The sequence below is a fragment of the Macrobrachium rosenbergii genome, chromosome 59 (genome assembly GCF_040412425.1).
Source record: "Macrobrachium rosenbergii isolate ZJJX-2024 chromosome 59, ASM4041242v1, whole genome shotgun sequence".
NCBI lineage: Eukaryota > Metazoa > Arthropoda > Malacostraca > Decapoda > Palaemonidae > Macrobrachium > Macrobrachium rosenbergii.
The window spans coordinates 7,025,029-7,043,977 of record NC_089799.1 but is presented as its reverse complement, the minus strand read 5'-3'; the positions used below and the strand labels follow the sequence as shown (position 1 = coordinate 7,043,977).

At 35.0% G+C, this 18,949-nt stretch overlaps 1 protein-coding gene across 2 annotated transcripts in view; it reads right to left on the bottom strand.

The window, feature by feature from the left end:
- Positions 1-344: 344 nt before the first annotated feature.
- LOC136837477 (probable sodium/potassium/calcium exchanger CG1090) overlaps positions 345-18,949 on the bottom strand; it is a 222,266-nt gene continuing 203,661 nt past the window's right edge. For both annotated transcript variants that reach the window (XM_067102267.1, XM_067102268.1), the window contains 5 exons: positions 14,651-14,730; positions 13,447-13,657; positions 10,297-10,398; positions 9,406-9,537; positions 345-6,595 (listed from right to left, as the gene is read on the bottom strand). In XM_067102267.1, the coding sequence (XP_066958368.1) occupies positions 6,396-6,595; positions 9,406-9,537; positions 10,297-10,398; positions 13,447-13,657; positions 14,651-14,730 (725 nt within the window). In that variant the 3' untranslated portion in view covers positions 345-6,395. The remainder of the gene's footprint in view (positions 6,596-9,405; positions 9,538-10,296; positions 10,399-13,446; positions 13,658-14,650; positions 14,731-18,949) is intronic.

Here is an 18,949-nt window from a genome sequence, read left to right as displayed (position 1 = left end):
GCTCTAGCTAAAAGGGACGTTACGATTGTTGTTGAGTTCATTTCCTCACAAAACTGGAACATCAGCAGTATTTACATTTTACGAAGGCAGGACACTTCAAGCAACTCTTTTCATGTAATTATAATTCTGGCGGACAGGCAAAAGCTGAATGTTAAGATCAGAAACTTCAGAAATATTAGAATCGTTTTGTAACTTTCAAGTAAGAAAGGTGACATATTGGGAGCTAATCAAACGAATGTAATCTTATAGGGACAGAGAGAGAGAGAGAGAGAGAGAGAGAGAGAGAGAGAGAGAGAGAGAGAGAGAGAGAGAGAGAGAGATGACTAAAGCTTTGAAAGTAAGAACGAAAAATCGAGATAAACCAATAAGGTTTTTCCTTTTTGTTTAGCTGATCAATTTCCTATAAGCTCAGACTACCTAAAATTATTACGTTACCAGTTCCGTCGGAGTAAATGTCTACGCGCAATTACGTGTTTCATTCAATTCAAACGCCATAATGTTTGATCTGCCTCCTACAGAAATCTCAAAACATTGAAACTAAAAACTCATAGTCCACTGCACGTTTGTCCTAACGAGGTTACAGTGTTAAGCCATCAACTGACTTAGGATCAGAATGTCTTTGTTTTTAATCTCACGAACAAATTCTGAATCGAGACTGAAAAATGTAAGTAGATGGAAGTCTTCGAAGCTAAGAAAGTAATATGGCTTTGGACTATCGTAATGAATAAATCAGGATGTTGAGTAAAAATATATATCCAGAAGGTGAATCGTAACGAAACTCCATAAAAGGTTACTAGGGTCTTATGTGTATGGGAACAACATTTTTGTAAACACTCCTAAAGGGTCGATAACTTTGCAGAAAGCAGAAGCCAGCTGGGAAGCCTAGCGCTTAGTTGGTGTCAGATGTCGCGGTCGAGAGTAAAGTATTTTTCTTTATGGCTTGAATTAAGTCTTCGGAGGCGAGGAATATGTCAGAAGTCAGTAGATGAGGGTTATTCAGTTTTTGTAATGTGTTATGCTCCCTCTGGATGACTCAAACGTTATATCTGAGACGCGAAAGCTAAATGACCTACTGAACACTCAGAAATTTGCAGGTACCTGCTTGAAGAATGGTCGACTGATTGGCTTCTTTCTTCTTGAGACAAAAAAATATGATAATATTCAATTTATGTAATACGTCAAGAGATTGCTGTCTTTCATAGCATTTGAAATTAGCTCAGATTATTGACAGCATAAAGCGAAGAAGACTTTTTTTATGAAAAAAGTTAACTAACAAACGGATTAGATCTACACACCAGTTTACCGAATTTCTGGAGAAATTTTTTATTTATTTCTTTAACCTTTCAAGACTCGAATCCTTGCGGTAACGATTCGATTTGATTAATAAAATGCGGAAACAATACATAGCATACATTAGGCAGTCACAGACAGTACATTACAACATAAATGAAACTATGAATAATCACTTACATTTTTTTTTACTTGATGCTCCAATATTCACAGAACGCTCACAGGTACATGATATATTAATCAGGCTTTTTCTCTTGCCTGAATCCCTACTTATTCCTAGGTAAGGGAAGGCATTAATTTGTAGTATGCAATCCTAGTAAATCCTAGTATACAATCCTTCACAATATATAACGACATTAAAATACCGCACCATTTGCCAACAAACAACTTATCTCTCTATTCGCATATAAATTTCGACAGTGTAGGCAAACATACGGACAAATACATACACACATACAGATACACTGTGGTGTATATATATATATATATATATATATATATATATATATATATATATATATATATATATATATATATATATATATGCGATTCTTTTCCCCCGGAAATCTTTCTGGATTTCTTCCCAGAGCGGAAGCCCTTGAAAAGGCCGACCAATATTTCATCTGGAAGACAGACGCAAGGCTGCACTCAAATGCCCCTATGTCTTGTTTATGTTGTAGGCTTGTCATCTATCTAAAAAACGAATCTTTGGATGCTGCTCTTATTTGATAAATTAGTTGTAATTGTCCTCAAATTGTGTCCTCGGTTATTCAAGACCAGAGAACGACAATCTGCGGCTAATTCTGACTTGGGATGAGAGGAAACGTATTCCTAAGAGGAAACTTATTTCTAAGAGGAAACGCATTCCCAAGAGGAAACGTATTCCCAAGAGGAAACGTATTCCTAAGAGGAAACGTAATTCTAAGAGGAAACGTATTTCTAAGAGGAAAAGTATTCCCAAGAGGAAACGTAATTCTAAGAGGAAACATATTCCCAAGAGGAAACGTATTCCTAAGAGGAAACGTATTCCTAAGAGGAAACGTCTTTCTAAGACGAAATGTATTCCCAAGAGGACATGTATTCCCAAGAGGAAACGTATTCCCAAGAGGAAACATATTTCTAAGAGGAAACGTACCCCCAAGGGGAAACGTACCCCCAAGAGGAAAAGTATTCCCAAGAGGAACGTATTCCCAAGAGGAAACGTATTCCTAAGAGGAAACGTATTCCTAAGAGGACACGTATTTCTAGGTCAAATTGAAGCTGAGAATCTTTCCTGGTCTCCTTAATTGTAAATCTAACTTGGCTATTTCTAACACTAACTTTTATTACCGGAATTCTATTTTCTAAAACGTCGACCTGGTTAGTTTTTTAACAACAACTCTTCAACAATGGTCGTATTAAAAAGTGCTACAAACAGGCGTTTTCTCACCGTGACCCTGGCTGATGAGAACGAGAGGAAGTTGTCCCTAAATTTGAGTAATTTTAACGCTTTTTACCCCTTATCATAAGCGTTCCCCTTTGATTTAACATGCCATGAATTGATTTCATGTCTGTTTTTACGATTTCCTGTTCAACAATCATCATTATCAATAGTTTAACACTACGGAATGTCACTTGGTCTAAATGTTCCTCTACCTTTTTTTTTTTTACAAGTACCTGCGCTCCACAGGGCAGATTCTTGTCTTTTATCATAAAGTGTTCCATAAGTGTTCCCCTTTGATTTAACATGCCATGAATTGATTTCCTGTCTGTTTTTAAAATTTCCTGTTCAGTAATCATCATTATCAATAGTTTAACACTGCGGAATGTAACTTGGTCTAAAGGTTCCTTTTTTTTTTTTTTACAAGTGCCTGCGTTCCAGAGGGCAGATTTTTATCACGGTAAAGATTATCTGTGACGATAGGCTTCTTGAGTCAGTGAGCCCTTATCTGCCATATGCCCTTAGTTCATATCTATTTAATTTTTCTTATAATGCACATGTATACAACCCGAATGAGACGATCATAAACCCAGAGCCTCGATGGGGGACAGAGTGATGGACGAAAGTATCCATAAAAAAAAAAAAGAATTAATACGTCTTCGAGTTCGTGAGTGTTAGGAGAGATGGGAATATGCTTGGCAGAGTTAGTGAAAGGATTAAGTTAGGCGATATGACTAAGAGGTATGAGATACCTCAGTATATGTATGTACAGTAGTTCTGGAGACCAATAGGACGAAGGGCATGAGGTCACAAGTGACGTGTGGTCATTTTTAAAAATATTTGTGCGCACGCAATTGACATTTATATGTATGTATGTATGTATTCGTGTATGTGCTGGAAACACACTTCCATCGAAAATCAGTCATCTCATGGCACGACGCTATTTGCGACAAGAAGTCTGACCTTTTATATTTTTTCATTTTCTCTCAAAATTCACTGGACACCGTCGCCGTACATTGTCGTCGCCTTATAAGATACCTAACATGATTTAGAACGTCGTAGAAGATTAACAAACATAGCACGCCATGAACTACAAGCTATTAAAGACCATACGAAATCTCGAGAAATTTCAACGCGATTACACCGTTTCTGACCCTGTAATCTTCGATATAGCTTTGTCTTAGAGGGTTTCAAAGAATCTGGTCTGCAGTAGCGCATTTTTTTGTAAGTCATGGCGGACTGATACGTACTCCGGAGGGCTCAAGGGACATGCACAATGTTCACAATGTTCACAATAACATCCAAATCACTAATGCACTGAAAAGATCGAGGTTATCGTAAGTATACAGAAAGTATAGCCTCTACCTAATGGGGAACAACACGAATACAGAGAATAAGAAACATCATTTTTTTTTTTACAAATTTTTTGTTTTTTGTTTTTAGAGGTGGCACTGGAAAATATGGCACATGTTTCTCATTATACACTTTTAAATATTCGCTTCCAGACAGACACTCACCCAAAAGTGTGTGTGGCCTCAGAACTCAGGCATCATCACTATCTTAGTTATATTATTCAAGTAAATTCACTGACACACTCTCAGAGTCAATGGAAAAGATATAATGGGAGACTTATTCTTTTTCTTTTTTTAATCATCTCTCACTACATTATGTATACATTGTATACACATAACAATGATGAAAGGTAGAAGGCGAGTGAGTTTAACAAGGAGCCCCTAGTGAACTTTTAAAATTTTTTTTCCCCTTGATCAACATTTCTATAAAAAACCCTATTATGCAAATTTCCTTTCGCGTTCCGTTACAAAAATAGTCATCAACGAGTCATTATGCATTGATTGTGACAAAACAATTTATCATTGATGTGCCCGCTGTCCCCAAAACAGAGATCATCAAAGGTTATTTTCTAAAATTTTTTTAGCATTGTTGACAAATTTTTTAGCTTGTTTATAGTCATATCCTTTCCTCAGGCAGATCAGTGCAGGGTGTTTCAGTAGAAATAACCTCAATCCGATTAAAAATGATAAAAAAATGCAGTAAACAGGGTCAGTCTGATATGTCGTCAGCGACGCACTTACAAAGTATCTCACAGAACCCACAATCTTACAAATATGAGAGTTTTTTTTTTTTTCTTCTCTAACTATCTTAGTTTGCCGTTGCGGAATTGTTTAAAGCCTTTGATTCCTAAAAACTTATTTTAAGGAAGACGGAGGAAAATCTTTGTCTTGTCTTCTAAAAGGGGGAGGGTTGGGGGGGCGTTGGAATGTGGGTTACTGCTCTTTAAAGCACCATACAGTTCTCAGGAATATCGTAAACACCATTTCTCTTCCGTGTACAGAATTACGACTTCTTCCTAAACTTACAGACTTCGAGACTTCCACTCGAAGATTTGACGATCTCTACAGCGTTTAAAGACATCATCCTCGTAGCTTTTTTTTACTTCAGATGTCGTTTTGGTACGAACTACTTGACAATCAACCGGATGCGCTGGACATCACTCGGGAAAATCGACGCTAGCAAAAAACAGGGATTCATTTTAACCTCAGGTACTTCTGAACATCGACTCAGGTGTGGTTTCGGTTGGGACTTATCATCTAATAGGGTGAACTTTCAAGGGTTAAAATCTCAGACGAGGTAACACCGTTTTATATGTATATCAATTATCCATTTGGGAATGCAAATCTGGCCAAAACAACTGCTGTTTTCAGGTAGGTTATCTTATAACCACGGAATCAATCCTATGCGTTAATTCTCTCCTGTAAAGACGGTTATCATTTCTATATACTAGGTGAAATAACAGCTTGACGCTCCGTCTCTCCAAATTCCATGCGCACAAAGAGCCATTATATAATATAATTGTACGTATATGATATACTTACACGCGCATGCAGACTCATGCGCGTATAACATATATGATATACAAATCTCCTACGCTTGAGGCATACATACTAACGTTAGAAAAATCTATTGCTTATACTGTATATCAAAAGTAAAGTCAATGTCAATGTGTAAAGGCAAACATAACAATCCCCTGCAACTCTTTTAGAATCTTGTGCCGAAGACACGTTTCATTTGGCAGGCTACATCCGCTTCTCGGCGACAGGATTTTGTTTATGCTGCGTTAAGATAAACGCGAGGCATTGTTCTTCTCCCGAGTGAGCCTAGGGTTTAAAAGCAGCTTGGCCTGGTGACGTAAAAGCGTCACTGCGAGGAGTCACTTTTTATCCGAGCAGACCACCTTTCAAACAGAACGCGTCTTCGCAGGTTCTAAGACTAACCTCTAGCAAAGAAATGATATCTTTTGATCATGTTATCCTGCAGATGCTCTTGTTATTATGAGTCATAACAAACTACTACGTAACGTTCCGAATTCGAATCAGGAAATCAGGGTTTGACTCGTCAAAAATATTTATTGGCCAGCAGTCGAAAGCTCATCACTCACTACAGGGCCACATTATGCAACAAAGGCTGCTGCCCCATGGCCGTGAGATCAACTAAATGAAGCAGCCCAGAGATATATTTTGATTATCCTCTCGAACGAGACACCTAACGCATCATCACTGAGCTTTCTCTCCTCTGCCTGTGAAATACAGCATTGCAAAATAAGTCTCCTCCCTCTCCCGCTCACATCCATCTCGCGTTTGGCTCACGGCAGATACAGCAATGTCATCTAGTAGTTGCTTGGACATTCGGGAGGGTTGAAGTAACCAAAGACATTAAGTTCGTAGAGACTAGCAAAGAGCATAAAGATTAGATACCAAACCATTAGTACGACGCCTAACTTCTTGTCCAGCTTCCATCCGTTCAGGTGCGTCGAGCCGATCAGGAACACGACGGTGGCAAACAGAGACACTGTGGAATAGGTAAGGCCTGGAATGAAAGATGTGAGTGGATTAGTAAATAGACACCGAGAGTGTTACGTTATACGTACATTACGTTATATGTACTGTACATTGCATTATACGTTACACTCCCTGATTGAACATGTACTTCTGTATACATACACATGTATAGAAGTGCATAATATAGACAAGAACATTTTTTTATGATCAATATCATGAGTATGAGTATAAACAGCTTAAAACGAAGTGATTTCTAGATATTAAAAGCCAAATTGAATTTTAACCTTTCATGTTATGTACAACATTTTCTTCACATGGTGCATTTAATTCCTTATTGGTTTTAACTTTACATATCATTCTTAATATTATTCTTTCAAGACAAATATATTAACTGTCTTCTCTAGCCGTAAAATGTAGAGATTTCTTTGAGATATATTATAGGGGTCCTCTTGATGATACAAATGCTCTCCAAAAGAAGTTGGAAATAAATATACACAACACTAGACATACTGATCTTGTTCACTAACAAAAACTGAGCCCTTCCAAAGAAGGACCATGTCATATTTTGGACAGCAAGGCAGCTTGCTGCTTTCATGCCGAGTTCTCTAGCTAGCTGTCTCTCTGTCGTAGTTTCAGATTCAAATCAAATCTGAGCCGAGATTGATTGGACCTCTGAAAAACCGAGGAATCTTCCATGTAGAAGGAACAAGGGCCGGCTGCAAATTCCAGAGATGTATGCTAGTATTGCACCAGCCCAGGTTTTTTTGCCATGCCCCCAGGTTAGGTTAGGTTTGGTTAAATTAATAGTTTTAGGGAATTTGGGTGCGGGAAATATGAGATTATTTTCAAGAAAATTCTATGGTCATTTTTTAAGATATGGCGTCCCACTTTTTGAGGGATAGGTCCCGCTATTTGGTTACATCTCGGAAAAATGCGGGCCGGCTCAGCCTCCGAGAGAAATGAAGTATTATGTTTGAAGTTCATCTCCCTGGACCATTCAAAGATGGTTTTAATTGCAGCGAAGGCCACTGGAGATTTATTCATGTCGCTACCATGCAAAATTTGCTGACAGGGCTCGTTTCCTTTACACGTTCAAAGAGTGATATACTTTTAAGAAGAAAGTAATGGATGGTTTTCAACAAAAGAGATGATGATTACCATGTGTTGTCTCAGTGAAATGGTAAACATGTTTATGCTGCATTTTTTCCTCAATAACTCATTAGCATAATAATCAATTAATACCCAATAAATTCATGACCATGCAAATGTGTGATTGCAGTTTGTAAATACTGATCCATTAATTTTTCCACTTGTAATTTTGCTTGAAGTAATAATGAAGTCAGTGTTTTTCCACGGGGAATATGGGATTAGCTGTCTAAATCCATATATATATATATATATATATATATATATATATATATATATATATATATATATATATATATATATAGTGTATACTGTATTATATCATATATACAGTGTATATATATCCATATTATTTATATATATATATATATATATATATATATATATATATATATATATATATATATATATATATATATATATATATATATATATATATATATATATATATATATATATATATATATATATACAAAGATGCAATTATGAAATAGTCATCACTGTATTAGGTTTGGACTTGCAAAGCCAATGGCACGAATGAAGTATATTTCGATGAACGCGAAATTATTGAAATCAGCCATTCCAAATAAGAACCAAACTCCTATAATTTCAACAAACTTGCAGCGGTCAAGGTACTTAATCGTGGGGAAAAATACATCTTCATCATAATCCACGCTGAGTTTTCATCAGCATCTTCTTTAATGTGGAAATCACAGTTCCGTGCATCTGAGCGTTCTCCTTCGCTTCCACTGTCTGGCATTAAGAGTTGAGATTTTGTTGACATCGGCTGGATATGATTCTGAGAAAATAAGAAGTCATACAGCTTTCCGTTAATGTCACCGTGGGCTGAATCAATACTGAGCAGTAGTACTAGCGCTCAAGACATTACATATTCCATTTCACTTTTCAGTTAGCTGATGTGCGCAGCTGGCAAAGGACCACTGTTGAGGATCATTTTGATCGGTGTTCCTTTGAGGCTAGGGCCTACGAGCCTAAAGTAATTATTAGCCTTTCCCAGTTGTTTCACGTGATAGAATCTGGTAGACAACAATCTGGTTGTATGAAACAGGAATAATGAGAGGTTAAGGGCGAGAGGAGAAGCTTTTCAGCGCACAGGAAAACAGCAACACTTGCAGTCGTCAACTCTGTAGCAGTATAACAATAAAAATCGTATCCCAAAAAATCTGAGAAGTTGGAAATTGCAGAGGTCATTACGGATAATCTAAACACCTGGATTTGTAATGCAAAAGACCGGGTGGTCGTTTTTATATAACCCTCCTTATAGTTACTCTCGCCCCAACTGTGATTTGCTTCAAGGCCAATTTCGGTAGACTAGCCAGGCGCTGTGTGACCACTTGACATTTTTTCATGATTTTTGGGTTGTACCATAGCTATTGATTTCCAGTCCTGGGAAGGAGTTCCTTGCTTAGTTCACTTTCGTTATTTTGCAAATTCATTGTTTTTTGAAAAGGTATATTGGACACTATACTTATAAAGAACAAAGGTTACAGTTGAACCGTCTGAAGAATTCCTTCCTCTTTACTTGATAGTATTTGTATTCAATGTTTCCATGATTAAGTCCTACTAGAAACAACACTGACGTATCACTTCCACGACTTCAACAAAGGTAAACATTGTATATAAGAATCTAAGCACACGACTTTCAGGAAATAGATTCAAGATCGTAAATACCTCTGCTCTCCACAGGCACGGTGGTGCCCGGGTAAACTACAGCTGTCTTTAGGAACCACGGGAGACCTAAACACAACAAGATGTCGAAGACGTTACTCCCGATGGCGTTGCTGACGGCCATGTCTCCAAAACCTGCGAGAATGAGAAACATTACTTCGTCGCTCCCGATGACGTAGGATAAACAAATCTTTTCATGCCTTTTGCGTGAATTCTCTACTTTCCGTTGTGTTAGCCTTTTGGTAAGTGTACTCTAACTCATCCCGATGAAAATGATTAAATAGAAAATTAAATCATTAAGTAGTTAGGTAATTAAATAATTAGATAATTAAGTAATTAAAAAACACGAAAGCTGGATGGTTTAATCTAATTAGCCAGTCATCCAAATTAAAACGATTAAATAGATAATTAAATGATTTAACATAGATAATATAATAATTTAAAAAAATAGATAAGTCATTAAAAAGCACTAAAGCTGGATGGTTTACTTTAATTAGTAACTCGTCCCAATTAAAATAATTAGGTGGATAATTTAGTCATTAAGAATAATTAAAAATAAAAAAATCACGAAAGCTGGATGGTTTACTCTAATTACCAACTCAATCCAATTAAATTTATTAAATATACAATTAAATGATTTGAAAAACCAGACAATTAAATCATCAAAAAACGCGAGAGCTGGATTAACCTTGGGTCCTTGCCTCAAATAGTATAAAGTACTGAAAGGATACAAGAGGTCTGTTGTGGACCATAAGACTCTGGAACCCAACAGAGACCTCCCAAAAATGTCAACGTCAGCTTAAGGGTCCTTCAAGAGACCTGGAAGACCTTAGGATTCTTGCAGCCCAACATCCACAAAAAAAAAAAAAAATCAGAACACTAGGGGATACTCGCCTTGCTTAGCAACGCATAAAGATGAGAGGGCGTCTGGAACAGACACTCCAACCGCGATTAATGTGAGACCCATGACGGTGTCGGGGATCCCGAGGGTGAAACCTGGAGGAAAATATTAGATTGTGCCATTAAATGAATCTTTGCAATATTTTGTGTACACGTATCTTTGTAAATCATAGCACTAAAGTTATGAATGGCATTCCTGTCCTTTGCTGTAAGGGACGCTCTTCAGTCTGAAACCTTGAATTACAATGAATGATTTTACCATCGTGAAAACAAGTGAGGTGGCACATACACAAGATATATATATATATATATATATATATATATATATATATATATATATATATATATATATATATATATATATATATATATATATAAATAAATATATATATATATATATATATATATATATATATATATATATATATATATATATATATATATATATATAATACACACATATATGTACACACACACACACACACACACACATATATATATATATATATATATATATATACATATACCATACATATATATGTATGTATGTATATGTATATCTGTGCATATATACCTATAAAATGATTTGTTGCAATACCATACTAACATCTGTAAAACGATTCTATGTAAATCCATTAAAAAAATAAAACGTGTCAAAGAAAAACTGTTATATTCTACTGTTAAATCATAAGCTAACCACACAGGATTTTGCAGAGTATGAATATAATTCCTGATCTATACATAAATCCTTACATATACAAATATATGTGTGTATGTAGATATACCAATGCAGATTGTCGAATAGCCAATCAGACACATATGTGTTTAGTCAGCTTAGGATATAATACAGCAGAAATGTTTCTTTAGGGCGATTAGCTGCAGACCCTCGAAAGTTTTCTTTTTATTTTTCATTTTTTTTCTAAAAATTGAACTACAAATTTGCAGGTGGCAGCTAGATAGATGGAAGCCTTTACCGATCTTCTGTTTACCTGCTATTTCTCATCCTCCCATGGAATAGAAAAAAAAAAAAAGGAGTTATCTATAAATGAGACGAAGCGTCTGGGGATTCTGCGCGTTTAAAAATGTGGGAACAGGCCATGAAAGGCCTTTGCAGATACATGGGTTTATTTTTCATTGTGTTTTTTAAAAACGAAAACGCTACCTTCGACATGTCCAAGACTGTTATATATATATATATATATATATATATATATATATATATATATATATATATATATATATATATATATATATATATATATATATATATATATATATATATATGTATACATATATAAATTTCTGACCCACATCAGGATCAGAACCCAGGTCTTTCCATTGAAAGACGAGACTGCTGCCAACCAGGTAACACAAGTCATAAAAGGAGTTGGGCCATGAGTACCACTTGTGTGGCCTGGTTGGCAGCGGTCTCGTCTTTCAGTTGAAAGACCTGGGTTCTGATCCTGATGTGAGTCAGAAATTTATGTATATATATAATAAAATGACAGTGAATATATATATATATATATATATATATATATATATATATATATATATATATATATATATATATATAATAAAATGACAGTGACTTTCACGAGCACAATTACCATTACAGACTAATGAATATGAATATCATTCTTTCACATACCCTGAAGCTACAAAAACACCCTATAAACAGATTTTGACGACTGATTATTCCCATCTCATGTTAGATCCAGGATCTGGGTGTGAGTGGGTGGGAAGGGAAGGGAGAAGTTAGCAGGGTGTTGGAAGAATCCTGGTCTCAATCAGAGCTCTTTGAAGTTCTTTATTGTCCTGAAGAAAGTTAAAACATAGGTGGCTTAGATACTGGATAACATATCTGAGGTATGACCCTTCCTTCTTACAAAGCATTGACATTTCATCTGCGATGTAACTCACGACTGAATCTGACCTATTCCACGATTAAATGTTACTTATTTCATGGCTGGGTATGACCTATATATGACTGGATCTCACCTGTGCCATGACAGGATCTCACCTACTTCATGATTGAACCTGCCATACATCATGATTGAATCTGATCTATTTCATGATTGAACCTGACCTGCTTCGCAATTGAATCTGACCTACTCCATGATTGAATCTGACCTGTCTCGTGTTTGAACCTGGACTACTTCATGACTGACCCTTACCTACTCCATGATTGAATCTTACTACTTCATGACTGAACCTGATCTATTTCATGAATGAATCTTACCTACTCCATAATTGAATCTTACCTATTTCATACCTGAACCTGATCTATTTCATGGCTGAATCTTACCTATTCCATGATTGAACCTCACCTACTTTATGACTGAAGCTGACCTATTTCATGACTGAATCTGGGCTATTTTATGACTGAACCTGACCTATATCATGAATGAATCTCATGTGATTCATGATTAAACCTGACCTGTTTCAGGAATGAACCTGACCTACATCACGATTGCACCTGACCTACATCACGATTGAACCTGACCTACTTCATGACTAAACCTAACCTATATCATGAATGAATCTCATGTGCTCCACGATTGAACCTGACCTGTTTCAAGAATGAACCTGACTTGCATCACGACTGAACCTGACCTACATTGTGAATGAATCTCATGTGATCCACGATTAAACCTGACCTGTTTCAAGAATGAACCTGACCTACATCACGATTGAACCTGACCTACTTCATGACTGAACCTGACCTATATCATAAATGAATCTCATGTGCTCCACGATTAAACCTGACCTGTTTCAAGAATGAACCTGACCTACATCACGATTGAACCTGACCTACTTCATGACTGAACCTGACCTATATCATGAATGAACCTCATGTGCTCCACGATTGAACCTGACCTGTTTCAAGAATGAACCTGACCTACATCATGATTGAACCTGGCCTACTTCATGACTGAACCTGGCCTATATCATGAATGAATCTCATGTCCTCTATGATTAAACCTGACCTGATTCAAGAATGAACCTGACCTGTTTCAAGAATGAACCTGACCTGTTTCAAGAATGGACCTGACCTACATCATGACTGAACCTGACCCATATCATGATCGAATCTCACCTACTTTGCGAGTGACCCTGACCTATTTCAAGGTCGAATCTCACCTATTATAGTGATCATCCAGACCATGATATAGGAGTAGAGGGCGATCCATATCATGCTGAGGATGAAGGTCAGCAGGAACCACCGTCGGAAGCGTTCCGTGCGACAGTCTGGGGTCGTGAAATGGTGGAATGCCACAAGGGGTAGTGTTAGGGCCCAGTTGATCCGCTCGCATACTCCGATGGGCATTGTCCAGGGAGATTCGTTTTCGTCCTGTTCAGGAGAGGCAAAGGGAGTCAGAAATGGCAAAAAGGATCGGAATTAGTAAATGGAATCGTTTGAAGCGCCTCCTATGCTGCCCTAAAATGGAAGACTGCAGTATCTTAAAAAATACAAAACAGAAAAATGTTAGAGCAAAAAGGACTGGAATTAGTAAATGGAATCGTTTGAAGCGCCTCCTATGCTGCCCTAAAATGGAAGACTGCAGTGCCTGCAAAAATAAAAAACTGAGAGAAATGGTAGATAATGCCGTTTCCCCTTGCCTTACTACTGATTTTGCAGATACTGCAAATGGGACGCCCCTAAATAAAGCATTGAAGAATCATTCTGAAACTGCAGTAACTTGTGTATTATTGTTTCACGAGCCCAATAGGTGGCATATCTCAGTTTCGAAAATTTTGCAGATACTGCAGTTTTCCATTTTAGGGCAGTATAGATGTTGGTGGAAATGGTAAGCAATCTGAGTTAGGTAAGTAGCAGTGAAGACTTTATAAAGTAGACATTTTTCAAAACTTCAGACTCACTACATATCACAGCTTCTGCAATGTAAACTTGACTGATAAGCAAAAAATGGCTCATGGAACTTACAGACAGTTGGTGCTGGAAGGAATAAAACGTTAAAATTTGCTTGCAGTTTATTAAAGAAATTGTAAAATTATCTTGGCCAGAAGATACCTGTCACTATTAACTTCAAGAAACATGAATCTTTTTAAAATTAACCCTTTTTTTGTTAATTACAGCGTAAATAACCGTGAGCCATGGAAATAAAAATGGTATAAAAACTTCTAATGATTAACCAAATAATTTAATGTGATTAGAATCAACAGTAATTTTTGGGGGGAGCTGACGTTAAATATCCACAGCCGATATCGCTGAGGCTAATCGTGACTGGCTGCTTGCGCAACTGAGGCCCCCACCATTGGTTACAATGATGTCGACGGCGGAAATTTACCGTCAGCTCCCATAGAAATTGACTACTGGCCTCACCTTCATTTCAGGTGCCATTGACTTCGTTGTGGCAGCTTCCACTTCCACTGGTTCTGGCTGCTTGGCGATGCCATCTCCACCTTTAACATTAATGAATGAGTGTTAATGAATTTATGTGTCGTCCATTATGGTAAATTAGGATGTACAATTCGATTTCCCTATTTGAAAAAAGGTGTAAAATTTTTTAGAATTTTATTTTGTTTTTTGATCTCTCACGATCGAGGAAGTTCCGTCCCTTTATTCCGAACTCACAACATATTACTGCTAGTGGCGTGACAAATACACCCTTATTCAAACTAATATATTTCTTGTATTTATTAACTTATTCATTTATTTATTTGCATAGTATCTACTTGTTTATCTCATACGTTTGTTCTTTCACTGAATTGTTTATGCTTCATAGTTTATAAAAAAAATATAGAGCAAAACGTCTTTCTCAGCAATGTTGAAATCTACAAATCTACAAGACCAGAGACTTTCAATCACACGATATGGTGTTTACTCTTCCTTTTACATATTTATTATTTTATTGATTTATTTCTTTTTATATTTTATAAAAAAAAAAAACTCAGAAAGAAAAACGTCTTACTTAGCAATGTTGAAATTTACAACCTACAAAACCACCTGTTGCCTACGCCATCGAGTTTAGATGGATGGTTATCGTGTCAGTGAGAGTTGATTCACAAAAGATAATTCAAAATGCGCTGTGTAATTTATTCACCGCAAGAGAAGCAAATGATTTAAGCAACAGAAGCTCTGAAACCCTTGAACAACGAAGCATTCATTAAGAAGCATCACCAACTTGATTGCAGTTAAAATGAACGTTCTGTAACACATGAAATCTCACTGGTAAGAAAATGAATGACTGTACCACCGGAAATAAAAATAATATAATAATAAAAATAATACTAATAACTTTATATGTCTACACATAAGTTACATTTAAGTCATAACAATTAAATATATATATATTTTTTCTGTAACATATGAAATCTCACTGATAAGGAAATAAATGACTGAACCACCAGAAATACAAAATAATAATAATAATAATAATAATAATAATAATAATAATAATAATAATAATAATAATAATAATAATAATAATAATAATAATAATATTTGATGTCTACAAATAGTCAGCTTTTAGTCATAATTATATATATATATATATATATATATATATATATATATATATATATATATATATATATATATATATATATATATATATATATTTGTAACATGAAATCTCAATGGTAAGAAAATAAATGACTGAACCACCAGAAATAAAAAAAAAATAATAATAATGATAACAATAATAATAACTTTAGATGTCTACACATAAGTCAGCCTTTAGACATAAAAATTATATATATATATTTCTGAGCCTGTGTTATGAGTTTCTCTCTGTGCATACTGTATTTTGCACTGAATTTACTTTGGCTTGTCATGTGAGAAAATGAATTTGATTACATTGCAAAAAATTTGCTTACCTGTTGTAAATCTTTGAAAGATGGTCAGCAATCCTTACAATATTGCTTGTCTCACTGTAGATAAGTCTTAATGCAATTTGCATATTCAGTCTACAGGGACAAGGTTACCACACTCAATGGAAAAAATTCCGAGTGTCTATCATTGACTGTGGTAACTTTTGCAAAAAGTTGCTTTTTGTAATCTACTCTACTCTCCTTAATAGATGCATGAGCAGGTAAAGGAATAAGCGAATCGGTTAATTACTGAGATCATAGTGTGTGAATGCATGCAAATATTAGTTTTTTTTTCAGCAATCTCTAATGGTTACATTACAGAGAAACTCATAGAATGAAAAGGAGCTCTCCATTAAATACTATTTATTTTATGCTAGTTTATCACAGAATACCATGAACTTGCCTAATTCTAATGTTGAAGACTATTATTTATATATATATATATATATATATATATATATATATATATATATATATATATATATATATATATATATATATACATACACATATATATGCATACATACATACATATATATATATGTATATATAATGTATAATATATATATATGTGTGTATATATAATATAAATATATATATATATATATATATATATATATATATATATATATATATATATATATATATATATATATATATATATATATATATATATATATATATATATATATATATATATATATATATATATATGTATTGCACGTATGAGAAGACGCTGCAAAACTTAATCTTCAGTAACATCTTAAAACTTATGAATAACTAACACCAAGAATTATATAACCTAAACATTGTTGAAGACACGTGAAACACAGGGAAAACAGCACACTTACATACAAAATATAGAAATGCTCAAAGTAATTCCATGCATGCAAAGAAGACCTTTTGAAATAAAGAAATGGTAGGTTTAATAGGAAAAACATATATAGGCTTAATATTATTTGTACTTTAGAATTCTATGAGACTCATATTGCTATGATACATGTAGGAAATAGCCAATGACTGATCTCTGAAATTAGTTTTAGTAACTTATTCATATAAGGGTAATAAAAAGAGGTAACATAATATTAATAAAGCATCATATCACTTTCTATATACGCTTTCAAGAGTCATGATCATGAATAGTTCCTTACGTCACTGATAGGCCTACTGGCAAATGCATCTGAATTACATGTACTTGGATTTGCCTTGTGATACATTATGCTTTAGGCACTGCTGTCACATAATGGATACATTTATACGCATACACGCATTTGTATGAGTAGTTATTAATTATTCAAATACACATATGGTCTCCAGTAACTACCTAACATCTATAAGTTAGACAAATACTGGAGTGTATGACTGAACTGCGTTATTCTCTGTGTTCATGAATGAAATGCTAGGGAGAAAAATGACACCTGAGTTTTTTCCGATTGCAACTTATTAACCAAAATAATAATGTTGCATGAACAACTGTTTATAACTGTCTTTTAAGTACAATTTGCTCAGATATTCCCTTAATACTTGGAGAAACAGCTGAAGAATGTACGGCAGGAATAGTCTTCCATGGAATGGTTTCATTTGCAATTGCAGCCTAAGCAAGGTTAAGTTGTTGAATAAATTCCATCATGTTTGGTTAATAACCAAAGAACTATTTTCTGTCTTCCTTGGAGGAGCAGGTAGCTTGGGAGTGGATTCATAAATCATTCTCATAAAGTTATTATGTATCTTTTAGAAGAACAGCGAGTGTGGTTAACACTTTCTATTGAATGGCGTTTGACTGGAGTTGTCGAAGTAAAATCTGAATGAACTGTGCATTTATAATTCGTAAGCTATGTCCACAGAATTGCTCTGTGTGCTTGACTGGATACTGGAAGAAATTCCAGTGGCTTAAGACAAAGATTCATTCAAAGGAACAGTTTTGAGAACTTCTAGGAGTATTCAACTGTTTAAGTATCATGACATCAGTAAAGGAAAGACATAATTCCCTTTTTCTCAGGAGTTCAAACAGTCAAACAAGCTTTCAGTTTCAAAGTCCTACAGAGAATCTTATACATCCTCTGAACGTGACCTCAACATTTACCTTGACCTTGGATAAAGGTACGTGTCACTTCTGTCCTTCAGACTTCTCAGTGCCCTCTGGTCTTTCTTTAAGTTTCTGAACATTCCAATCTTTAGCTTAATTCCTTAGTAATTGTGGTGTGTTTCTGATTCCTGAGAATAACAAGTCAAAGGAAATAAATGGAAGGTTTCTTAGTCTGAAGCTGACTTGATATGATGGCAACAGAAATCTGGAAGAAATTCTAATAGATCCTGTGAACGTAAGAGAGTGGAAAAAGAATAGAAAGAGAATGGAAATAAATGGATGTCTGGCACATGTAAAAAAAAAAAAATTAAAAATGGCTAATGATATGATGACAAATTTGAATATTCTGAATCATTCTTTTTTGGAAAAATAAAAGCAGATATTTTGACTTGAATCAAACGATTATCATAATTCAGTTTGCTTCGTGTTACAGTAACCAAAGTTAAAGAGGTGTCTTTGGGTATTTTTTGTTTTACCTCGGTCCAGGAGTGGCTAATTAAGAATAAAAGCAAAAAAAAAAATAAAATAATAAACTTTTCACATCTTGTTAGCATTCTGAAACTTACCTCGTCATTACTCCAAGCTGAGAAATGATAGATATAACTAAAACACAAATTATACAAAATATAACAACAAAAGACAAAGTTCTAGCAATTGTGCTAGTAATTTTACTCAGTCTCATGGGTGTTACTCTAATTACCAAGTAAGTTCAATAAACCACCA